Raw genomic sequence first — 25660 nt, 5'->3', positions numbered from 1 at the left:
TGATCTCTGCCAGATTACTGACACGAGAGACTGAATTGAGAATTGATGCTGAGTAGAAAATCTTCTATACTGTTTTTGAAAATAATCATTTTACTTAAGTAGCCTATCTGAAGGGAAGCTGTTTGGGCTAGTATGAAGTGAAACTGTAGGTTCTAGAAAAGTACAGAATCCTATCAGCTTTTTATTAGCAAAGCACATGGATCTTTAAGCTGATCCCATATTTTGGGTGAGGGAGGGATTTTTTTTCTAAATGATTTCACTACATTCAACAAAGAATACCTCTAGACTAATCCTTTGCTTTTAAATCTGTCAAGAAGGAGCAAAAATGAAAGGGGTATCTGTAAGATTGTTTGCAGGCAGATGAAAGCAGGCTCTGTCTGCACTCTGATGTGTCTGGATCCTAGCCAGCTCTGAACTTGAAGCTGTGTATCCATTTTATCAGGACGTTATGTCCAGACCAGTATATCCTGCAGGGATGATGAGTTCAAGCTCAGCATTGTGTTCACCTGATGATGTGGCTTATGGTGGGGAAGGGACTTGTTCCCCTCTGTTCAGAGTTCACAGAGAAATTACATCAGCCTGCAAAATACTGTCGAGGTGTACCCTCAGTGAATCTCCTCCCTGTGGCTCCACGCAGAAAAAATAATTTGATTTATAAAGGAGCTCTATAATTCCATCCAAAATGTTGTAGGTTTCAAACAATTAATATGATTGTACAAATACATTAATAAACAATTTAATGCAGTACTCTCATGAATTTTGGTAATTTCCTTCCTTTGTCTTTGGTTGATGTAACACCTAAATAATTGATAATTGCTTTTCTGGGGGGGTAGGGGTGGAGGTGCTTTTGGAAATGTACATTGCACAGTATAGAAAGATACTCTATATTGGGATGATTTGTTTGCTGCATGTAGAGAAACTTTATTTGCTCTTACAAGTCTATCAGTGTTGTTGCCTATGTTCATTCAGGGTATCTGATTAGTGGACCTCCTTATATTTAGAGTTGCTTAATGCTTGCCTTTAAAAGACTTTGTTTATTCCTCTTTAAAAACTTTTTTACTGCTATTTTAAGATTTTTATCTGCTTGCTGTCTATTCCAGACTTTTTTATGTTTCAATACACTGGGGCAGCGATATTTCAAGAACAAAATGAGTGATGCTGCCAAAGTTAAGGTTTAAAACCTTCTTTTAAATAATTGTTGCATCTATTCTTTGAAGAAGAAACAGAAACAGTCCAGTATTATTTGAGCTGCACAGCCTGCCTCTAACGTCTGTGTTAGAGTTGTATCTTTTTTTTTGCAGCATTCCTTTGAATTTAGTATAGAAGATAGATCCTTTATATAGATCCTTTACAAACAGTAAATAAGAAGTTTAACCTTACCTCCTTGCCTGCCTAGGTCAGCTGAGAGGCATAAATGAAACTAGGGAGTGAATGGCCCCTCACATGCTACATTCAAAAGAATAAGGCAGTATTTAAGTAAGTTGACCATGGTAAAGATAGGTGTATCAGACTGAGTTTAATAGTGCTGAAAATGAATTAATTCTGTTGTGGTCAGGGGAATGGTTTAGGATTAATTCCGGTATACATAAATAAAAATGTTCCCTGTATCAGTTTTTCAAACTGTTTTAATTTTTCTCTAATTTCCAAATACTATCATTTAATTTAAGTGGGCTCCTTTGTTTGGAGTCATCTCTCTCAGCTCCTGGAGACGGATGATCCATTGAAGGAGCACCTTCGAAATTCTATTCCTGATGAAATCCTTAGCAGAGATTTTGACCAGGAGACATGGAAATACTCCTCATATTCTGATGTCACATTCCACTCAGGTATGTGAAGTTTTAGAACTTAATGCTTTGTAGCATATGGGTTATTAAAATCCCACGTGGTTTTTCTGGTCCTTTACATCTTGCTTCAGAGAATTTTACTTTTTATGACTTAATAGCACCCAGATATGTGTATGTAGGCTTGATTCTGCTCTGGTCTTAATTGGAGTATATCAGATGTAATTCCAGCAAGCCAGATACCATGCAACTTTGCCTTTTGTGATTGAGGACAGTAAGAACCAATGAACTTTTTAGATTATTTTTGTGAACATCAAGTTTTGATTCCTTCCTTAGGGATCTTTCTTTGCAGCAACAGGGGATTGGGATGTATTTTTTTTATTCTGATTCATGTGCTTTCATTGGTATAAGAAGAGATTCTGACTGATTCCTTCCTGTTTTACTATCTGTTCATCACTTGTTTTTAACAAAAATGCTAGATAATATTTTTCCGAGTAACATTGTGATTTTCTGTCCATCTCTTCCAACATCTTCATGCATCTCTTGTGTATGATATGTATTCTAAACGCTCTTTTAGCGTTAGTCAGATAATAGGCTTTCAGTAATGTCCATTAAAGTCTTTGCTAGAGTAAAAAGTTACATAATTTCACCTGTTGGCTTAATGTTTTATTCACCATATTAATGATCAGAATTGCAATTTTGCAAAGAATTATGAGACTTGCAAAATACGTGAGAATAGCTGATCTCCAAATGACAGACATATGGTATTTTCTATTGCAGCTGGTGCAGGTGCAAATATGGAAGCATCAGTGGTCTTTTCTCCTGCATCTTTTCTACCACGATCAGTCATGACAAATTTGACCATTCACCTTATGGGGCAGGCTATAAATATACTGGAGGTAAGTTTATGGATTTTTATTTTCTTATACCCCTCCGCAAGAGACACTTGGTATATTGATTTAAAAAAAAAAAAAATATCATTTTTATTTTCCCATTACATTTCCTTTAGCAAGGTGTGCTTTTCACTGCTACAGCAAAGTTGCCTCAGACTGATGACTCCTGTGTGTAATGGAATTATAACAAAACCACTTTCACTTTGATAGTATCATATGCTAGCCAAGTGAGTTATATTCAGCCTTGTTGTTGAATCAAATGGAAGACAGAAGTCAGTGCTTTCTGAGACACTGGTCTAGCTCCTGTTTAGGATAGTAAGATGCCTTCGGCTCACTTACAGTGAAAAATGAGTTGGCTTGGGTACACCATTCCTTTAATACAGGAGATAGAGTCATATATCCCTAACTGAAGTCACTGTTTTAGTCCCACTGAGCATCCAATGCTTGGGATATTTAAATGGCCTGCCTGCAACCTTTTCATCTTTTACTGTGCCTCTACTGTGCCTCCAAGAGAAATCAATTTTTGGCATATGGATTCTTTATTGCAGGTAAAACTATGTCTGTGACAGAATTTAATGTAGCCTTCAGATCTCAAGTTTAAGCTTGCAAGGGAACAAATATTTTTTTTTTTTTTTAGTATCATATACCCTGGATTTATATGTGTTAGTAATACTATTTTAATCAGACTTCCAAACAGAATCTTATTTCAGGAGTATTAAAAGGGTGAGTTGCTGTTTTCTAGCCAAAATACTGTTTGTAGCATTCTAAAATAACAGTAGCTCAAACTGTCCCATCATGGTGTAAATGAACCAATACCTGAATAAAAAAGGATTTTTATTTTTTATTGAGCTTCACATAGTCAACAAACTAAAGAATTTTTACTGGGAAGATTTAATATTGAAATATCCAATATTGGATGCTGCCTGATGTAGGATACTAAACTCTGTAGACTACTGTGATCTCATATGGCAAATCTTTCTTTGTACAAATCCTAAAGGTTAAATCTGGATGTATGTTTTTAATGTCTGCCTATAGAACTGGATGTGGCTTATGCATCTCATTGTCAGGCTTTTCAGTGTGTATGCTCTCCCCTAGATTGGTGTACGATTAGAGAATGCTGAAGCTCTCGTGCAGAAGATTTTTGGGCAGAAGTCTGCTACTTTCAGTGACTATTTTTTTGCAAACACTAACGAAAGAAACCACAAGTCAGAAAACCCAGTGGAAACAACAGAAAAAATCAAGCAGAGGAAGCTGACTTCAAAGCGATACAACCCCGCTGATCATCTTGTGACCAAGTCTGGCAAGCCAAAGTTGAGAAAAGCTAACCAGAATTGTCCTGGTAGAAAGTACACCAAGATGAGTGAGTTAGTCAAAAAGGTAACTGGCTGTAGATCTTGGAAAAATTAAGGACTTTCCCCAGTTAAATTTAGGGCCCCATCTAGCACTGGACAACTGCTCTGTATTACTGTGACTCCTCTGCATAAGGTGTATATAACTTGTTCCACTTACTTGCAGAGAACTTAATAGCGACATAAAATACAAAGCAACAAAAGAGCCAGATCTCCAGTTTTTCAGATTCTTTTATTGTTTTAAGACAATGACTCTCAGCCGGGGGATTATCTTGCCTATGTTTTGGGCTTCCTCTCATTATTTTGAGCTCTGATCCTCTTTATACTGATGTCTTTTTTTCTGTTGACTTCTGCTGCACTGTAAACAGCTGCTTGATGTTAAATTCCTGAGTCACACTGTTTGTGATCTGACTTCCCAGTTTGATGTCAGACGTTACACTGAGTCTTTGTGAAATTACCCATGTTTGGAGAGAGCTATGTTCCATGTATATAACAGGAAAGCTTTGGGAATTGGCTTCAATTGTTGATGTATTATCTGGAAAACTTGGGGACTATGATTTATTTAGTGTCTTAGACCATCTCTCTTCCTGGGACTCAGAATTTCTTCTTACAGTGTAAGCTCAAGTGCATGTTGTGTTGCTGAAGTTTAGCTGAAAAGAACAGGTACTAATCCAGGGTCTGAAGTGGTCTTGAAATATTTATAAAATGGAGCCTAATGTCTGTTTACTAATATCACAGCCTGCACTGAGGAATTGTTTATTATGAGTTTGAAAGGGAATTAATATAAATATAATTCTCTTCCTGATTTGTTTGTTTATCACATCTCAGTTCACTGAGACAACGGTGAGAAAGGAGGCGCTGAAGTGTGAGCTGAGCATGAAAATCTTTGGAAATGAACTTAGTTTCTTGGATTGTGAAGATTTAAGAAAACAAATGAAACATTATTCTTTAAATCTGGCTGAACTGGCTGTCAAACTTCTGAAGGTAAAAGGAACCTTTTTTTCTGTTTGAAAGTAAATGCCTTGGGAAACTACTTTCTGACAGATATGTAAAAGATAAAAAATACTACATTTTGTTTCTCTAAACTGAACTCTAAAAGACACCAGTATATGTTGGGTTTAAACAGCATTCAGTACATTAGGCAAGGACTTGTTCTGTTGTTGATGATTCTTATCACTTGCTTTTCTTATACAAATCCATCCATGCTTAAATGAGAAATAATTCTTACTTTGACTGGGGTGGGACTAGTGCCTAACTCATGCCCTGGCCAGATGCAGACTTTGGGCTGCTTTCTACCTTATTTCCCAAATCAGCTCAGTTGGAAACACTTTCACAGCAGACAAATGCAGTGGATAGCTATATCTGAGAAAAAAATCTTCAATGCTGACTTCATTATGCAAAATAAAATTCTGGTTTTTCTTTGTTTGGTTTTTTCCACCATAGGGGCAAGAGGTCCAGTTTAATAAAAGACTGAGTTTGGCCACCGAAGAATTGCAATTTCCAGCAATTTCAGGCTTTCCTGTTCAGCTGGCAGTCAATGCCTCAGCAGCCATTAACATAAAAATCAAAGGGAATGCGGATTTCAAACAGCAGTCAAATTTCTTTCTAAATAGTTATATCAAGCCAAGGTAATAAGCCCTGCAAATATGTCACTTTCACATATTCCTGATGTGCAAGATTTGTGTGCAAATGTCTGTTGTAATCAGTTAGGAGATTCCTGAAGAGCTCCAGCAGTCATCAGCCTCACATTGCTGAATGGTTGCTGTGCTGTGAGGACAGCAGTGGTTTCCTATCCCGCCTGTTTGATTTTGAACTCTATTGCTGTGCTTTTCCCATACTGTTTTAAGCTGACTGTTTCTCCCTATCTCTAAATCAAATTCCTAAATGCTTGCTTGCATTTTTGAATTCTTTACCTGTTACAGGGATGGCATTTGGGATTTTTCTCAGGATCAGACATGTAGTTACAGGTTATGAATCTACAAACCAATGGATGATTTAACCCTGTGTTTCCTTACCTGGCTATTGTAGCTTTTTATACTTACTGAATACATTTACTAAAATTCATTAAGTGCTGTATAGACAGATAAATTTACATGGTGCTACTCAGTCCTAATTGCTTTCTCTTTCCTGATACTTCATTGCTAAAGTTGGGGTTCAAATCCCTTACTGAGGATAGATAGAAAACTTCAAATTAAGTGCTTTAAAAAGAAAGTGCTTTTTATAGAAGAATATGTATCTGAATCTTTCAACAGTGCGTTTGTCCAGCTTTCTGCCCGAATGGGAACTGTGGGGACTCTGGGACAAGCTGGCCTAAGCTGGTTAACAGGAATGAGGACATCTACTAGTCTTGATGGGGGAATCCAGGTGAAAAAAGGGAAAGAGCTCAAAGTTTTTTTGAACACTCCAGAAGAATCTATGGAGATAATTAATTTCAGGTAATCTTTCTAAAATAGTAACTGTGACAACTTTCTTGAATCAGAACTTAACTGGCAGGCTCATTAATAGACCAGAAATGTATTTTGTCAGAAAACAAGTCTGACATACTCCGAATCTGCTATTCAGAAGAAAAGGAAGGCAAAATTATTCTGTGCTTCTTACATGTTTTACTGTAAAAACATATAGTGAAATCAAAGCCTTATGCTAAAAATGTAAGTGAACTTTTCATACTCTCCAGTTTTTTCCCATTGAATGTCAGTGCTGTTTCTGGAACTTTAGTGCCCAAAGAATCTAGTTCAGAGTATTGAAGTGGTGGAGGAAGAACTTAGCATTACTTCTACAGATGGCATTTAGCAAAATCAGGTACAGAACAGTATTTAGCAAAACATTTGGGTAATTTGAAATATAATACTAACAATGTGTGCTCATACCCTTCTTGTGAGTTTTTAGTCAGGTTGTTTAATGTTAGATAAAGGTTACATTGTAAAATACCATCTCAACAACTGTCAGATGTTAAGCAAATTAATTAATTGTGTTAATGCAAGCTAGGCTTTTTAGCTCTTTTTTTTTTTTTTTTTCTGCTGACTTTCTCTTTCCGTTGGACTTTTACATTTGATAGAAATCCAAGTAGAAGGCACATATTGTAAATGACATGTCAGCTACATGTCTCTTAGACATGACAACAGATGAACTAAGTGTCTACAGTATGTGGATTGTCATTCCTTTGTATTTCTCTTTATTTGGGACATTGTGGTTCTATAGGATGTGCAGTTCAGAAAAGAGCTAAAAGGCTCTGGACTTTGCATTTAAACCATCCATTCCCTTAGGACTCTGGGAAACTTACTGATGTAATTTTATTTCTGTCAGTTAGGATGGATGACAGACCAGAGTGGAAGTCAAAATAATTACACACCTGTATTGTACATTATTTGAATGAAAGACTGACTATAGAGTCTATTAGATATTACATTAACTCGCTTGCTCCCATCAAGTGCAGAGACTTGTACAAGCAGTTTAGTGAAGTTCTTGAAGAACTTCAAGACTGGAACGAAACTGATGTCACTACATACCCTAAGGGAAAAAAAATAAATGTCTAGAATCCAGGGAGCGGAGTTGCAATACACTGACCATACCAAATTGCTCAGAACAGAGACATTTAATACTCACTGTGAAGAACTTCAGAAGAATGTCAAGACAGTGGCAGAATAAACACGGAAGCTGTGGATAAAAATCAGTGCTAATTAGAAGAAATGTAGACTGATCTCAGCAGAACTTCATCTTGTTTTTCCCATCTGGGAGAAGATGGCATATAACTGTTTAAATATTGCTGTGACTTTAGCATAATTGTTTTTAAGTGACTGAAATTCTTGTTTGTAGTTCTAAACTCTACTTCATAATGGCGGATGAGACAGAAGATACAGATGTTTTCCAAGACCACACAGAAACCAGATCTTGCACTAGGGAGGAAGGTGAGTCTAGCTATATTATGTTTTAGAAAGCTTGATCATTCTGAAATACCCATGACAGATCATTTTATTCAGTAGAATTTATTTTTTATGTATTAGTTCTAAAAGGTTTGCAGTGCAATGTTCATTTACATGTTTTCTTTGTCTGTTCTGACTGAATGTTCAACTGTTGTCTTCCACCAGTGTCTGAGATTATTGGCTGGCAGCTGTGTTCTGAAATGTCATACCCTGACCCAGCTAGCGGTTTGTTTTTCCCCCTTACTGGACCTTTGAGAGTGATTGTCACATTAACTAAGCAAGACAGAGGTCTGCAGCAGTATCTTGTGGAAGCTGCATATAACTATATTCCTCAGGTACTGTTATGGCATGCTTTACTTTGGCTTTAGTTTTAGATTATTATGCTAATGAAAGTATGGTATATCTCAGTACTGTATATTCAACTTAACTGGCTTTCAAGGTCTACATTATTATTATTTCCATTCCCATTATACTGGGAAAATATGTTGAAAGCAAATCACTGATGCTGATAGTGGGTATACACCATTTCCATATACTGAACAGGGCATAGAAATACTAAGTTATTTGGTTGGATAAGACTGAGAGAGCTGGAAGTAGAGACCAGGATTTTTGACTTGGTACCTGGGACTAGACAACCTGACCTCACTTGGATGACTTGTTTTTCTCAAAACCCAAATCATTAATTTGCACACCTTGTTTGAAAGCAGAAGTTAGGCTCCAGTGAATCCACTCCAGAAGTCAGTCAGTTGTTTTAATATGTTTGTTTGGGCAAGATGTAGGAAGGAATGGTTTTCAGCTTCTGCAGGGGACAGGAAGAATTTATGGCTTTTTCTAAAATTATAGGTGTTTAACACAGGCAGCAGCTGGAGTCTTATCTTCTATCACAGCCGAAGTATGCTGCTGGGCTTGAGCAACTTCTTTTTACTGGGAGACAGTTTGGGCTTTGGCTGCATTCAAACACTGCTCAGTATCTCTAAGACAGTGAGATAAGCGCAATAAGCAGAGTAACTTCCCCTTCATGATTTTGTTTTTCTGACTTTCTTTAATAAAAGCAGGAAAGGCAACAGGCATTTTTCTCTGTCAGAGAATCTGATGTCTGTTGGCCGGCCAAAACTGTCAACTAAGGCACCCACTACTGGATTATGGTGCTGTGTACTGCATCCCACTGCCGACACCGGAGTGTAAGGGCTTAAGGCAGCCCTGCCAAATTCAAGTTACCTAGGCCTGAGCTGTAGAGCTTACATTTATAACTGGAAGTGTGGTCTGATTTTGCATAAAGGTTGACAGGATTCAGCATAATTTCAAGACACCAGGTGCACATCAAAGCCACTTTATCACTCCCCCTCCTTGGCTGGACAGGGGAGAGAAAACATAGCAAAAAATTCGTGGGTTGAGATAAAGGTAGGGAGAGATCATTCAGCAATTACTGTCACAGGCAAAACAGACTCAACTTGGGGAAATTAATTTAATTTATTACCAATCAAATCAGAGTATGATAATGAGAAAGAAAACAAATCTTAAAACACCTTCCCCCCACTCCTCCCCTCTTCCCGGGCTCAGCTTTGCTCCCAGTTTCTCTACCTCCTCCCCTCAAGCAGCACAGGGATATGGGAAGTGGGCGCTGTGGTCAGTTCATCACCTGCTGTTTCTGACACTCCTTCCTCCTCAGGGGGAGGACTCCTCACACTTTCCACCTGCTCCAGCATGGGTTCCCCATGGGAGACAGTTCTCCACAAACTTCTCCAGCGTGAGTCCTTCCCGGAGGCTGCAGCTCTTCCTGAACTGCTCCAGCGCCCCCTGGGGTCACAAGTCCTGCCAGCAAACCTGCTCCAGCATGGGGACCTTCCCACGGGGTCACAGCCTCCTTTGGGCACTCACCTGGGGTCTGCAGGTGGGATCTGCCCCACCGTTCCCCTCCATGGGTGCAGGGGACACCCTGCCTCACCAGGGGCTGCACCAGGGGCTGCGGGGGAATCCCTGCTCCAGCACCTGGAGCACCTCCTCCCCCTCCTTCCTCACCGACCTGGCTGTCTGCAGAGTTGTTTCTCACATATTTTCACTCCTCTCTTCAGATACTGTTGCCCATGAACAGTTTTTTTCCTCTTTCTTAAATATGTTATCCCAGAGGTGCTGCCACTGTCACTGATGGGCTGGGCCTTGGCCAGTGGTGGGTCCATCTTGGAGCTGCTGGCTTTGGCTCTGTTGGACATGGGGGAAGCTTCTAGCAGCTTCTCACAGAAGTTCCCCCCTGTAGCCCCCCGCTACCAAAGTCTTGCCCCACAAACCCAGTGCTCAAGGTCAGTATAGTGTGAAATTCAAGGTGTTCAGACAGTGTTTCCCAAGACAGGCACTGCCCAGGGAATGGAAAACAGAGCCTGGGAAAAGTAGAAATTTCTTGCTGAAAATCTTGAAAAGCAGATAGGTGAAAAATTATTGTGGCAGTGAAGATGACTATGATCATGTGATGTAACTCAGTGTGATAGATTGTTTTGTAAATGCTGTGCCAATTGCAAATATGGATATCCTTTCTTTCTTTCAGGACAATTCCTGGATCCCAAGTGAAGCTGTCCTTCACTTCTTCATTGGGACTCCAAAGTCAGACTTGAAAAGGGATGTTGGTGTTGACCTAAATTTTAGTGTAAGACAGAAGAAGTTCAGAATTCAATTTATACAACCTAAAAAAAAAATCGAGATCGATGGTAGGTTTTTTGACTATGAACCAGATCATCAGTTAGTGTCAGTTAGGAGAACTTCATCAGCATTGAGAAATATCAATATATTTCAGTGAATAATCTAATGCTAAAACTATGTTATTGTGTGGTAGCCATTCAGTTTACTGCTTTAGGTAAAACCCATTCCTAGTGGGTTTTGCATCTTGATTAAGACTATTTTGCAGTCAGAGGTTCAGTACCTGATTCACAAACTCATGTTACAGAGGAAGGCTGTTACCAGTATAGATGAAGTTAAGGCTAAGGACCACAGTGGATTGTTCTGTAATCTTTTAGATAGGGTGAACTATTCCTGAATTTTCATTTACTGTGTTCTGTTAGTTCTGATACAAAATTACTTGTTGCCAACTCAATTAAGTATGATATTACTGTGCATTATAATAAATAGTAATATTTCGATCACAGTGTAACATAGAAAATCAACAAACAGATTGATGAAATATAAACTGATAAAAATATAGCAATAATATAAACATATTCCAGCTTCTTTGTCATGCTGGTGAAGTGATGTTTGGTTTTATTTTGATGTATTCTACCATATCGCATTTTTAGAATTTGTCCCTCCAGATTTTAAATTTTTTTTTAATCCTAGTTATTTTCAAATGGATTGCATGGAAGATTTACCTACATGTACAAAGTTTTGCATGCACAGAAATGTCTCCACAGCACAACACAGCTTACAAGTTTTATCAGAGGCCTGAAGGAAGTGTCCTTAGTTTCCAGAACTAAGCTGGTTTGTTGGAGACAGCTTCGTTATCTCTTCTCATTTAGTGTTCTCAGAATGTCCTTTCAAAATGAGATGTGTATTCTGGGGACCCTTTGCAAACTCTGTTCCTAACTTTTCCTAACTGTTCCTTTACTCTGATATTTATTATGTTTTTACTTTCTAAACATAGTTTTCACAACAATTGCAACTATCATTTTGGGTACAGTTTTATGAAGCATCACGGAACAGTATATGTCCAGAAGAAGTAAACAGTTTTTTTTTTCTTCCAAGGGAGAATTGAGTTTTCTAAAAATTCACGAATTGGCCACCTGGAGCTGATAGTAGATGACCAAGATGTATATTACATTAAGGTATGTTTTCGGGTCATGAGTTCTCATACTAGCACGAATACTTAAATAAAAGCACAGAAGAGAAAGGCAATGAAAAACACACATATTGAAAAACAGTTTTGTGAGCAATCCATCAGAGAAATTGCCAGTTATCTTTATTACCTATTTTTGAGGTAGACTCAGTGCTAGATTGCTGTGTTTTAAAAGCTTTTAAGGCATGGCTTCTGCAAGTAATCTAAAGCAATTGTTTCCCATTCAGATGTACTCAAAACCTTTGGGTTGCTTCCAGTGTTAATTCTGTTAAGTAAGTGTTAAGTAAGTAAGTTAAGTTAAGTAAGTTAAGTAAGTTAAGTAAGTTAAGTTAAGTAAGTTAAGTAAAAAAGATCACACTGACTCCTGTGGACTTTGGCTCATGATGTGCATGTGTAGTCACACAGTTTTTCAGACCTGTATTCTGACCATGCATAAAGACCCTTGAATAAGCTCAGGCTAATTTCTTCACTTCCGTGGACTCTCTAGATGTAAGAATGTCTAAGATACTGTTCTTCACATCACAGAAATTGTGGATTTCTTAGAGCACTGGGGAATAAGCAGGAGAATGCCAGTGTTTGAACTCTGAAATGAAAAAGCAAACAAAGATGGAGGTGGGAGTTTATCACTGAAACTCTACTGACATTTTTGTTTTTATTCCAGGACTTGAACAATTTTTTCATTATGCAATTGATACCCAGAGTAGGATGCCATGTCTTATGTGGGCCTCCAAAGCCAGTTGGTTTCTAATACTGTGTTTTCCTGCAGTGAGCACATTATTTAACAGATTACTTTTTTTCTACAGTAATATCTCAATAGACTTTTTGGATGTTTCTCATGAACCTAAACACTATTTAGTGTTGCAGATTGTTTCTTTTGCATCTAGTCCAATCTAAATCTAGTTACCGCTGTGAGACTGCCAATATTTTCAGCAACACCATATTATTCTTTGGCTCAGTACTGTAATATTATTAAAGATTTCAGTTACTACTGAAGCCAGCAGGAGGTGAAGGAAATAGCATCTCATGCCACTGTGATTTTTGTACAAGTGGAAAAACAAATCCATCCTTCCTCCCACTTATTTACTAACGGTGAGTTTTATGGTTTGGGGAGGTGGAAGAGGCGTTGTTGGGTGTACAGAAAAAAAGTCTCTTTTCTTTCTCCTCTCATTTAATTTCTGAAATGGCCAAGACTATACTATTGCTTTCTCAAAACTTAGGAAGTTTGTACTGTTGAGCAGTTTGGGTTTGATTTTGGGGTTTTAATTTCTTTGTTCTAGGGAATGACAGATTTGCAGACATTGAGTGGAGAGCAGAGATACATGACCCAACTGGAGGTGAAGCTGGTAAAGCAAAGCAGTCCTATCATTCTGTCAGGAAACATCACTAAACAACTTGGCAAGAAGATAGCTTTTTCAGTATCGCTGAATAATTTGTTGAAGGATGCTGCATTTCTTTCAGGTTAGAGGACAATAAGTATTCACCATATAAATGGAAGTTCTTGAGCCCTTATACATTAAGGTTGCCTGGTTTTGGAGACATATTTCCAAAGTTTCTTTCAAATCAGTAAGACTGCTTTATGAAATTATTATCCTTGATAAATTAGTAATAATGTATTTTGGAATAATAAGAATTATAAATATTTTTTTTTTAAGTCTGCTTTTAATTACTGTTGAAGAGTGTGGAGGAAATAAGATGTAAGGAGTCACTTAGAAAAAAAATCGCCAAAACAGTAACAGCTCTTAGAATATTCTGTTTCACTTTTCTTGGTACAAAACAATGCAGAGACACATATGTGTAGCTAAATGTCTCTTAAGACCTCTTGTTCTAAAAATGATTTGTTTTCTTATTCATATAGCATCAATTCATTAAAAGGTTGATTAATACAGTGGAATAAACCAGTAATTTAAGTCTAGGGCTCTCCTTTTTTCCTTAATATTTCTTACTGTACTCCCCATGTGGCAAAGACATTGAAATGTCATAGGATTGCACAGTATTTTCAAAGCAAACTGCCTTTAAAGGAATGGAGAATGCCAGTTTAGTTTGTGGGAGATCATCTTTTGGTGAAATCTTCATTCTTAGCTTTTGCATGGATTGCATCTAAAAACGATTGTGGTCCAATTTCAAACTGTTATGCCCTGAGAACTAGGCTGCACCAATTCTCTTGCAAAGCCACAACCTTGCTGTGACAATGTAGAAGTAAATTTACACATGTTCACAAGTTAGGTCTTAGTTAATTAAGAGATCAGTCTGTTGGAATTTATTTCCTTTTAGAAGCAGCTTAGACTGGATTAATTTCCCTAAACTTTAAGCAGTATCTGAGAAATGAGAACTACAGGCTGTAGATGGAGTTGGAGAAAGACGACTGAAGGTCCAGCTCTGTCTTTTTGTTTACTACACAAGATTGTTCCTCATGAGGTTCCTCAGTTACATGGGATGAGATTGAACAGATTTGTGTTTTCCCCACTGTAGTATTCCTTTTACAAGCTGAAGTAACTTCATGTTCTACCACTTCATAATCACTTCTACTCTTTTTGTAGCATTTCTGGAGAAGAAGGTTGATGATAAGCTGAGACAATATTCATTGGAAGGGGAGACTTACCTTCCAGGTGTTCTTGGAGTTCACATCATTGGTCTTCTCCAGCAACGTGAGGGATTGTGGTCTCATGGTTTGAGGATAAAATACGGACTCCTAGGTACAGTGAACAACAGTGAAAGTAAAAGCATTCTGTTTGTCTCATTTTTCTGCAAGTTATTTGCCTGTATGTTTAGGACACTCTTAACAAGAAGGATTTCAGCTGATTTTTAAAACTATGATCTGAAACCTAGGACAAGTTTCTCTTTTCACTTGGATAAACTTTACTCTTTGAGTCTGCATGTGCTTTCTACAAGCATGTCCAACATTTGATTAAAAAAATCACTTTTTCAGTGGGAATGCTTCAAGTTAATTTGTGTTCTCAGTTATTTATACAAAATGAATGGTTGCACACTTAAAAATATGAGGAACTGTTTCTAGGAAACAGTTGGCTGTGTTCTGGCTGCAGTGTGTGAACTGTGTGTTAATTTACTGGACAAAGCAGGTGAACATTGGTACAACTATATCAAGGTATTGAGTAACTAGTAACTATTGAGTAGCTAGTCATGATAAGCATTATAGGGTGATTGTTTATATAAAGTATGTTGCACATTCAGAAAGAGTATGTAGGAATATGAGTAGAAAAGTTTTCTTAAGCCAACGCAGGTACGACCCCATAATTTTGCTAAAAATGACATGCTGATCAGAGTATTTTATATGCACAAACAGAAACATACCTGAACACTTATAACAGTATTAGATGATGTATAGCTATGTAATTATAAAGTTATATACTTACAGCTTAAGTCATGTTTTGATATAAACCCAATTTGGCAACTGTTCTACCTAAAGTGGTAGGGAAGTGATTCCTTGTAGAATACTGGATTTAAAAAAAAAAAAAAAAGGCAAAAAATTAATGTTTGAAACTTCAGATTCATTATTTTAAGCTTTATTTCAGTGACCAGAAGGGCTAGAAGTTCATTATTTTTTTCTGTTTAAGATGCAATGTCATGTAATATCATAATGTCAGGAGCTGAGTGGTAACAGAAAATCATAAAATATTGTGAGACCCCCCAAGAAGGCTGCAAAGATTGATCATGATTAGTTTGTAGTGCTTTTACTTCACACAAGTAAATTCCATATAAGCAATAAACTTAGTGCCTGCTTTTAAAAATTTATTTATTTATTTATTTATCTATCTATCATTTCTGAAGAAAAAGTGAGTGAAAGAACATGGAAATATGGTAAACATCCAAGAAGAGCCTTTGCTTTTCTTAAACAAAATTGGCCTAAGTCATGGGATCATTTTCATTCCATTCTTAGTACAAACCAGCTGTTTCCAATTGTCTGAACTTAGAAACATCTTAAATTTTAATAGAGTAAACAGAGGCCCAAACTCTTATATGTAAAGCCTGTAACATGGCTGTTCCTAGGTTTTTCATTTGTAGTACAGCTTGTGGAAAAAAATAAAAATTTGCAATGCCTAACACATTTTTTCGAAAGTTTTACTAATTATTTGCATGTACAGCATGTCTGGAGTCAGAAGTGCAGAGCTATTGATTGCTGTTAGGTTGGACATACGTATAGCAGGAAAATAAGTTTAGGTGTCAGAAACAGTGCTTTGGCAACAACGCTGTCGTCGGTAAAATGTGTCTAGATCTTGAACAGATAGTGAAGATAATTCTTGAGCTGAAGTTCATTTTAATGGAGTTGTGCCGGTATTGGTACCAATCTTCACAAACTTTGGTCATACTCTTAGACTGGAGAACATACTGCCAGGCCTTTTACAGGAATAAAATATCTCCTTGTCTTTTACTTTACTGTTGGAAAAAGTAAAAAGTGTTTTCAGTTTCATAGATGTAATTCACTTACCTAGCAAATATAAATGCACTGTTCTTAAATGCAAGTTCTTTAAATGTGTGCTTTTCTTTGGATTCAAATATACATCTGTAAAAATATACAAATCTCACTTTAATGTTTTTGAAAACTAGAAACCTTGAAGCCAGCACAAGATTTATACTATTAATACTTTGAAAGTTTACTTTTGATTTATTTGAGTAGGTAACTTTGTGATTTAACTTGAACAGGAGAGGCAAAAAATCTTCATCATGAATGCGGTATGCGACAAAAGATTAAAGTGGAGACAGGTGCACACGGCGTGTACAAACTTGATACTGGGCATGAATTTCACTGTGTGCAGACTCCGACCTATAATCACAAGGTAAAGATACTGACCAAAGCACGCACTTACTTGTGTGCTGAGTACCCTTGTGTAACTCAGGTACTGAGAGGCTTAAACCAAGCGATGCCCAAGATTGTCATTTTTGGATCAATCTTTTTCTTCTCATCTTGTTTCTCTTCACTTTCTGTGTAGACAATGATACCTAGTTAAGTTGCTAATTCGTGCAGTCCATTACAGCTATAAGTGATGGAACTCTCCAGTGTTGAATTTTTTCAGGTATTAAATCACACAACTTCTGCAGAATGTTTGTTGTTAAAAATTTTGTTAGAAATAAAACAATAGTATTAGTAAGTTTATGATTTATCTTGTTCTATCCTTGTAACTAAAAGTCAGGAACTCTGCTTATTCATCAGAAGTTGTGTCTGGAAAGTAAGGCATTTAAAAATATTTTATATTCTGGTTTAGATTTATATACTTTCTTAGAAATTTCAGTCTGTGTGACCCTTTCATGTAGGAAAGCAGATCTGTTTAAAATTTTGTCCTTTACAGATGGCACAAAGACAAAGGTCTTCTTAAAGGCAAATCACCTTTAATACTAGGTATTTGCTGCAGGACAGAAAGCTGTCTGAAAAAAATAAGCTTCTGAATTAAAGGGAATTTGTGTATCCTTTCAGATTTGCTTTTGGTCCAAATTGGACTGAAGCCAAGAAGTGTTAGTATTTCCCATGGAGCAAGATCTTTCCAGGCTTTGCAGCTGCACAGTGAATCCATGTGAAGCAGTCCACCAGGAGTACCTGAGTCCCATCACCTTAGCTTTTAAGAAAAGCAATTTGACTGGCAGTACATACACTAAAAGTTTTGGGTTTTGTACACTGAATTTGTATTTTTGATGGAATGTGATTTCTGTTTGGAAAATTAGCCAGCCCTTTCTGTTTTAGTCTTGCTTGCTACTTGGGAATATTTCTGCAGACTGTTAACAGCAGTGAATAGAAGGGAAGGCATGGTTTACAGGAAAAAGGTGAATTTCTGTTCTTCAGGTTCACCTGAAACATGAAGCGAGTGCATCTTGGCTTTCCTCGCAGATGGAAGTGAACTATGGGAAACACTGGGATGAAATAAACAACAAGAAGAAACTGTTGATCAGCCAGGCATTTAAGAACAGTTCCAGTTCATCTCTAGTCAACTATTTCATGGAGGTAGTCATGATTATTGAACAGTAAGACCTTCACTTCAAAATATTTAACAGGCAAACTAAGAAAAAGTTTGGGATTAATTTATTTATTAAGACTTTTTTTTTTTTTCTGTGTTATGTATTAAAAATATGTCAGATATTGAGACCTAATAAGTCTGAGTTAGGTACGGTCTTAACCCAGGCTCATAGAGATCACTGACATTAAAATGAACAAGGGATAGCCAGTAGATGGTTTTTTCAAATACTAAAAACATTTGGGTGTAATGTGGTATGAGTTTTTTGCAGTTTGCACATATAAAATGATCTCAGAGTTTTATGAAAATTGCTTTGCTCACACAATGTGGAAGGAGAGTGCAGATTGTAATAACTCAGAATATTACAGCATTTAGGTGGAAGTTGGTATGGAATACAGTAGCTCAGCTAAGAGCAGACGTTCATTTTTTTGTTTATTTCTTTGGTGTTTTCTGTTATAAATTGATTTCTACCCTGAATCAGCAGAAAGTTTTTCCATATGGTAAAGTATAATTAAAAGCCTCAGAGAGGGGCTGTGCCTTCTTTTGAAGCATCTTCAATGGGCTACAAAAAGAAATAAAATAATTATTTATATTGGCATACCCTGTTATCTTTTGTAGATAACAGTTCTTAGAGTTATCTGTAGATAAAAGTTCTTATCTGTAGATAAAAGTTCTTAGAGAAGCTACAGAAACTACAACTATAAATTTTTGTGCTATTTTTTAGAAGTTGCAGGTCTTCTCTGTTACTGTCTTAGACTAAGTAATAGTTTTCTGAGATGGGCTGTCATTATTCTATTTCCATAAGGAGCACCTGTAAGCATAGAATTTATCTGTGATCCCAGCATAGACTGACCTAGAATGATGGGTTTTTTTCCCTAGAAAGTAAAAGGTCTAAAAAATAGTGGAAGTTTTCCTTTTTGAATCCCCAGTAGATGTAACAAATGCGTATTATCTGTAATTGGTCAGCATGCATGAAAAGCTATAAAGTGAATGGCAAACGTGCCGAGCAGAGGCACTAGCTTTGACCTTCTTGCTGTTATGTGTGGATGTGTGTGTTGGCTTGGACAGCCTGGAAGATGTGATCCTGTTTTTATTTAAATTTGTTTCACTTGTTTTCCAGTTTACCGTGCAAGTCCTGGAAAAACAGGTGAATTATAGAACCCAGCTGCAGCACTCACACAACTCTCAAGCTTATTTGCAGAGCAACACCAAGTTCGAGGTGCAGTATAATGACCACGTGCCATTTGTGGCTGGGCTGCAGTGGAAAGACACATCCAGAAGTGGCCTGAAGAACTGGGAAGGTGAAGTTCCACAAAGTATTTCCAGTCTGGGATTAGAAAAGCAGGCACTGAAAGTTGCTGCTGAGATTTTGTGAGGTAGTTTTGCGGGGCTGTAACAGAATCATAGAAATATTGGTTGGAAGAGACGGACTCTGGAGATTATCTAGACCAGCTTCCTGCTCAAATTAGGACTGTTCTTAACAGTAGATCACATCTGCTGTGGTTCTGTCTAGTGGAGTTTTCAAAATCTCCAACTTTCCACAGCCTAGCTGGCTAGCCTCTTCCAGCAATTCCTTAGTCGCTCAAAGTGCAGTTTGTGGCCATTGTCCCTTGCCTGCCTCCCTGGACGGGTTTGTGTTCCTGCTGTAGGCAGCTATTAGACTCCTCTGTTCCTTTGCCAGACTAAATAAGCCCAGCTCCTGCTCTTCTTGTCACAGGTCCTTTTGTCTTTGCCCTTTATCATCATGGCAGCCCTCTGCTGTAGCCTTTCTGGTTTCTCACCATCTATCTGGATCAGGATGCTCCAAAACCAGATCCAGTGTGACAGATGTAAACTCTCCTGTACTGTGCAGAGGGGGATACCTCTGTCTGATAGCCATGCTCCTCATGTAGACCAGTAATGTCTTGTTAGCTTTTGACTGAGATAACTGGCCAAGAAGTGTAGCATGTTTTAAAAAAAAAAAAAATCTTTAGAAAGTTTGTTTTAAGAACATTAGAAAATGGGACACTGAGCAGAATTCTAATGGTGTATTTTAAGCTATAAATTAAACACCTGTGTATATATATGGATATTTTTTTAAAATCACATTTATCTTAGACCTTTTGCTTCATAAAGTACAGCAAGGAGTAGGCCTTTATAAGCTGTATTTTACATTTTTAGAATTCTTTCTCAAATAGGGGTTAAGTTACCAATGGTGTGCCAAAAATCAGTTTTCTGACATTTGGTTCTTAAGATGGATTGAATGCCACTTACATTTGTGCTTTAGGGAATGAAGCTGTATAAATCAGTGCAATGATTGGTTCAGTGTGTAGATTTGCTGTTGAGATACATATTTTTCAAGTCTAGTATGCACCATATGTGCAAAAACTTGGATCCTTATTAATGCAAAACAGCTGGCTTGATACAGTGGACTGAATTAATAGATGTTTTTCTGCTTATTAAGGTGCAACAAACTAAGGTTAGATTAATTGTGAAGTTTTAAAAATTTGGAGATGACTTTGTGGGTGTCTGTCATAAAATAATCGTGAGTTACTGAACTGTATCACAATGAGTGACTGGTGTAATCTGATAAATAACCAGCAAAATTTCAACAGTCTGATAGTGAAATTTCAGCAGCTTGTCAGATATAAACATTCTGAGCTATTAACTAGTTTCCAAAACAACCTATAAATCTTATTCAAAATGTATTTATTGCAGTGTTGAATTTCTGTGTTGACATATGTCAGAACTGCTTTGATTAAAAGTCATTATTGTAATTATGTGAATAATGGTTACAGACTTACAGTTCAGGTAAAGATTTCATATTTTGTTGCAGGTCAGGCAGTAGAAACTTTTCCTGGTGTCGTTTGGTACTGGACTTCATAAATTTCCATTTATTAGCAAACCTCCATATGTGTTACACTATGCAGTATGTTACGCTAGTGAAGGACATTAATTTCATTTTGTGCCATCCAGAGATTTTGGCGATTGGAAGAGAGCAGGTTGATAGTACCATTTTAGCCTCATTCCAGAACCCCGACATCTTAACAGCTTTGTTATGGAGTTAGAATCCAGGTAGCTTAAAATCTCACTTTTCTGCTAGCTTTAATATGTGTTCCTTCCAGGTGGATTAAATATAGACACCCCATGGCTATATCTATATGCAGCCCACAAACTACATCAGCCTCAGCATTCTACTTATTTATTGACTATGAAGCTGACAACTGGAAAAGCTCTCTCCATTAAGAATCTCGTAGTGGAACTGTTCTATAAAGATCAAGGCAATGAAAAGGAAGGGAAAGTTCACATTTACACGCCAGCTACTACATACCTGCAGGTTAGTAATATGATATTCCTGTAGTGTACAGCTTTGATGAGAGAGCTTAGTGATAGATACCCAACAGAACCGTCATCATACTGAAATAACACTTGTTCAGCCTGCTGTGTGAAGTAGCTTGTTTGAGCACTGTGTGCAGATAAGATCTTGAAATACCGATGTTCATCTGTTTTCTGTGCTTGAACGATGAGCTAGTCTTCCTCTGGGGCAGCCAAATCAGCACAGCAAGGATCTCTTTATTAGCTTTAGAAAAATGTTAGGGTCACCACGGCTGCCCCTCTTGGGAATCTGAGTCCATCACTCCCTACACAAAGCCCAAATACGTGATGGCAGAGTTCTGCCTAGGAGTGTACAAATAGTGATTACTATTTTGAAGTTCTCTCCTCTGCCTGCCACCCCCTCACCCAGCCCCATGAGCTAACAGTTTCAGGAAGTAGGAAAATTGGATCATCATGTAAGAAATGTTTAAAACTTGTTCCTTAGTTTTATGAAATAGCTGTGAGTGTCTTTCATTCTAAAAGTAGGAAGAACAATAGCGAAAATTCTAAACTAAGAGCCCAGTGATTACAGCATTCACCTAAATTTGAGGCACTAGATTTAAAGGCATCCTCTGCCTGAGAAGAATGTAACCCGCCTCTTCCTGGAGAGTATCCTGCTCAATGGACTGTCATGTAGTTCATAGCACTTGCTGCCTCTTGATATGGTTTGTAAAAATTCTCCGTGAGTATTTGGACCTCCATTAATGTTAGAGTTCTGATCTTGAAAAACAACACCTTTGCCACTGAGGTGTTTTTGCTGATTTCTTTTGTTGTGACTTAGAGAGTGACTCCAGCCTCTCAAAAACCTGTGAAAGACCCTTCAATAGCAGGTTCTCAATGTGTAGTCTTCTGTCTTTTATACTGGAATTCTTTTACTTTCTGTAAAATTATTAAATATCCATTGGGTGGAATCAGTGTGCCCTGAGTCTATGGATTCTAAGCTTCCTCCTAATTTATTTTAGACTCTGCTATGCTATAGACGTTTAAAACTGATTTCATCAGAGTTGCTGGGTATTTATTAGCAAAATGATAAACCTCTGCCACTATGCAAAGTGTGGAATTGTCTTGAAAAAGCTTAACTTCTTACCTGCTTCTGTATAAATGAGATGAGAGCCTGGAATTTTTTCTTTTCTTTTATAATCCACTGCAGTTGTCTAAATCTTTAACAGGTTTATGTTTAAGGTGTTTATTCTGAACTGCAGCTTTCCCTTGTTTAGATCACTGCTGGTTCAGGCACAGTGTGGAGGATTGTGAGAAACGTTCTTGAATGAGAAAAAAATGTTCATCAGCTATTTTCTTTTCAACTATGTAGTTTTTTTCTTTCTCTTGCTAGAGGGGATAAAATAAACTTTGAGATCTTTATGGCAATTCAAAATAGTTTGATAATGGAAAAGCTGGCACACTATTTCTAATAGTTCTTGTAATGATTGTCTCCAAGAAAATGTGTTCTTTTCCCCACTGTGTTGTGCTGCTGGCACAATAGGATCCTGTCTGTCCTAACTCAGCCAGACTAATGTCTTCGTCTTCGTTTTTTAGGCATCCACATATAATCATCTTGGGAGGAATGTTCTGCATAGCTACAGTGAAATGATATCTCTGTGGAATCGCCTTGTGAAGAATGAGATTCTTTTGGAGAATAATGAGCAAGCCAAGTTTCTGTGCTTTAAGATAAAGTGTACAAAACATGAATTTAACTTCACAGCCAGCTATCAGAATCTGCCAATGGTAAGAAAGAAATACAAATGCAATTTCTTTGACTCAGCACTGTGTTTTTCAGGTCTGCCACCTTTCTGAGAGATGTTATTGCTAGTGTTGAAACTTTAACACTTCTAGTGCTGCTTCTATTTCTGTCCAAAGAGAAAACGAACAAAAACTTGTGTGGTGTAGTTTTGAGTACTTCTCACCTGTTTGGGAGGCCAACTACAGACAGAAAGTCAGCGAGGAGGGGACAAAGAGAAACTACTTGGCTAGAAAGAGAGCTGTAGATGTGATTACTTATGTTTTGATGCAGATGTAAGTAAGGCAGGTGTGGAAGATTCTGCTGTCTTGGAGAATTAAAATATCTTGCCAAGTAGTGAGCAGAGTAACAGCCTGGGTTTATATGCTATTTTAGCCTCTACATAATTTTCAATCTCAAAATTATTTTTGCTTTGCTTGATGTCTGCAGTACAGGAATGGTAAACAGCAAAAGATACTTTGATAAGTTTCTTTGGTCAGTTTCTTGCAGGATGTCTTAAAACAAGAAGTGCTTTTCTAGTCATAGAATTCCATGCTTGGAAAATCTAATCCATTTTTGTATGTAGATGTACTGGTACCAGTGTTAAAGTTTGCTCGTATTGCAAATAGATTACACTCAAGGGATTAATTATAGGGCATAAATGGAGATCAGGATTTAAACTGAAGCAGAAAGGGGTTGATCTGTTCAATGACTGTCTTGCTGCAGCCTGTTGAACAGTGCGGTTTCTATATTGACATTCCTGAATATGAATGCAGTAAATCTGATGCAGTTGTCTTTTCCCCTTCTGGTCACATGATTTGAGTACAGCCTAAGAAGACAAACTTTTCTGTGAACACTGTATGGAGAGCTTATAGAAGTCCACCTGTCATGCTGCAGTTTGAAGGTCAGATAGAAGAGCTGAAGAAGGAGAAGATGCTCTATCAAAAACGTGCAACTCTCCATTTCAGGTTCAGTAGTCATTTCTGTCTCTAAAGAATGCGTTGGCCTAAATTAAATGTACATCTTCATGCTCTCAGAAAACATTCTGAGCTTTACAGAGTGGAAGTGCCGCATGCACAAAGCCTGTGCTTCCTCCCATCTGGCTCTCTGAACCTGCTCAAACACACCAGCTTTATGGGCTGGTTATTTGCATCTATTAGCTTTTGCCTTCCTTATTAAAATGGTAGTGAGCAAAGCTGTCATAGGGAACAGGCCATGCATACTGTGGCAACATGTTTGTTGGCAACTGTACGGAGCATATAGCCTCCTTTCATGAAAATAGCAGGATTGATGGTGTGTCCAAACGTTGAAATGCTGAGAAGTTCCAAAATCCAGATCTGATCCTCTGTGCCATCCAGATGCCTTTTTTCTATCCTCAGGAATAACATAGCCATCCTAAAGCCAAAAGCATCCCTCTTAAAACACATAACAAATGGTCTTGTTTAGATTTTGGAACACGTTTCCATTTCCTGATGAGAATGACTGCACTGCTTCTAGATGTTGGCTGTCTGAAATTTCTTTCTTCATTACCCATTATTGAAGCACAGCTTGAAGGCCTTGGTAAAAATATGTGCTCAGACTTAAGACATCTGTATTGTCTCTGGGGACATCTCAGCTTTCTTAAGGCATAGTAGGTTCAACAGGAGTGCACAGGCTTCCTTAGGAGCCCCTGCACATCTTGGAGATAGCTGAAAAACTACAGGATGCCTTTTCAGTAATGGAAAAAATACATAAATGAAGAATGAAGAGCTGTACCAGATATCCTAACACGCATAAAGGGAGTCCAATGTCTGCTTATAAAAGTTAATGCATTTTTCCAAGACATCCAACTAAGTAAATGTGCAGAAATATTTAATAAAGTCCATAAAACGTTACACTGAAGTAGTAAACTGATCCAAACTATGTAGTGGCTGAACATCTGTTGCATAGGATTCCTGGCATGTAGATACTGTTTCTACAGAAAACATAAAATGTGGTTGATAGGTGAGATATTCAAAGCTGCCATAAGCTTTTGGACACTGTCCCTATTTGAAAGTCTTGGCTATGCAGATATATAGTGTATGTACTGGTTATGCGTGTCAGAATTTTAGAGTGTCACCCTGTCCCATGCTCTTCCAAGCCTTTCCTGAATCCAGGATGGAAAGGCTGTATCAGAAATCCTGGTAAATCTGTAGTTTGCATGAAGTTGTTATTATGCTCTAGTAATTTCTTAGAGGTCCTGGTCCTGTGTGTCCCTTCTGTACCTGACACCCTGATGGTATCTGCAACTGAACATTTCGGAGTTGAAGTTGAACCATGCATGATTTCTTTTTGTAGTTGTCTATTAAAATCTTATACACTTTGTTTATTCCTTGGTTTTTTTTCCAGACATCCTTTTAAAGTGCCCATTTTGCAGAGCTTCCTTCTACAGGAGACATTTACTGTTGACAAAAAGCAAAAGCACTATTTCTTGGAAACAAAAGTTTTGATAAATGAGGTGAAGGAAACAGTTCAAACTCTGACACTTGGTTACCAACCTGAAAACCCGTATGTGAGTTATACAAGAATTTTCTTAATCTGGCACTCCAAAAAAGCCAGCAAATGAGTGATTTACTGTATATATCTTATGTTCTTTGCATTTCCTCACAAACTTTTTTTTAGATTTGTGCTGGGTTAACCCATCCTTATAACTACAGCCTTTTCCCCAAAGATGTTGAAATATGCATTTTAACTCAAAGTCACCAAAATGTGAGTATATTTCCTGTTAAATTCAGTTAGAAGGAGAGATTAATTACCTGTTTATTTGGAGTTTATTGTCTTTTCAGACCTAACTTGCTATAGGTCTTTAGTTCCTCACCATGTAAATGTTACAAGCAGAAAGTTCAGAGAG

At 37.5% G+C, this 25660-nt stretch overlaps 1 protein-coding gene across 1 annotated transcript in view; it reads left to right on the top strand.

Moving 5' to 3' along the window:
• LOC113485740 overlaps positions 1 to 25660 on the top strand; it is a 59650-nt gene that overhangs the window by 25962 nt on the left and 8028 nt on the right. Inside the window, exons 14-33 of the mRNA XM_026859139.1 lie at positions 1668 to 1826; positions 2562 to 2680; positions 3770 to 4051; positions 4852 to 5007; positions 5467 to 5651; positions 6276 to 6458; positions 7837 to 7928; positions 8109 to 8278; positions 10483 to 10642; positions 11670 to 11749; positions 13038 to 13218; positions 14298 to 14453; positions 16420 to 16553; positions 17552 to 17710; positions 18841 to 19021; positions 20825 to 21036; positions 22611 to 22799; positions 23620 to 23759; positions 25159 to 25321; positions 25432 to 25518. Coding sequence (XP_026714940.1) covers positions 1668 to 1826; positions 2562 to 2680; positions 3770 to 4051; positions 4852 to 5007; positions 5467 to 5651; positions 6276 to 6458; positions 7837 to 7928; positions 8109 to 8278; positions 10483 to 10642; positions 11670 to 11749; positions 13038 to 13218; positions 14298 to 14453; positions 16420 to 16553; positions 17552 to 17710; positions 18841 to 19021; positions 20825 to 21036; positions 22611 to 22799; positions 23620 to 23759; positions 25159 to 25321; positions 25432 to 25518 — 3188 coding nt within the window. The remainder of the gene's footprint in view (positions 1 to 1667; positions 1827 to 2561; positions 2681 to 3769; positions 4052 to 4851; positions 5008 to 5466; positions 5652 to 6275; positions 6459 to 7836; positions 7929 to 8108; positions 8279 to 10482; positions 10643 to 11669; positions 11750 to 13037; positions 13219 to 14297; positions 14454 to 16419; positions 16554 to 17551; positions 17711 to 18840; positions 19022 to 20824; positions 21037 to 22610; positions 22800 to 23619; positions 23760 to 25158; positions 25322 to 25431; positions 25519 to 25660) is intronic.

The sequence above is a fragment of the Athene cunicularia genome (assembly GCF_003259725.1).
Source record: "Athene cunicularia isolate RWA chromosome 14 unlocalized genomic scaffold, athCun1 chr14_part1, whole genome shotgun sequence".
Taxonomy (NCBI): domain Eukaryota; kingdom Metazoa; phylum Chordata; class Aves; order Strigiformes; family Strigidae; genus Athene; species Athene cunicularia.
Note: the sequence above shows the minus strand (reverse complement) of the source record. Positions and strands in the feature narration are given on the sequence as shown.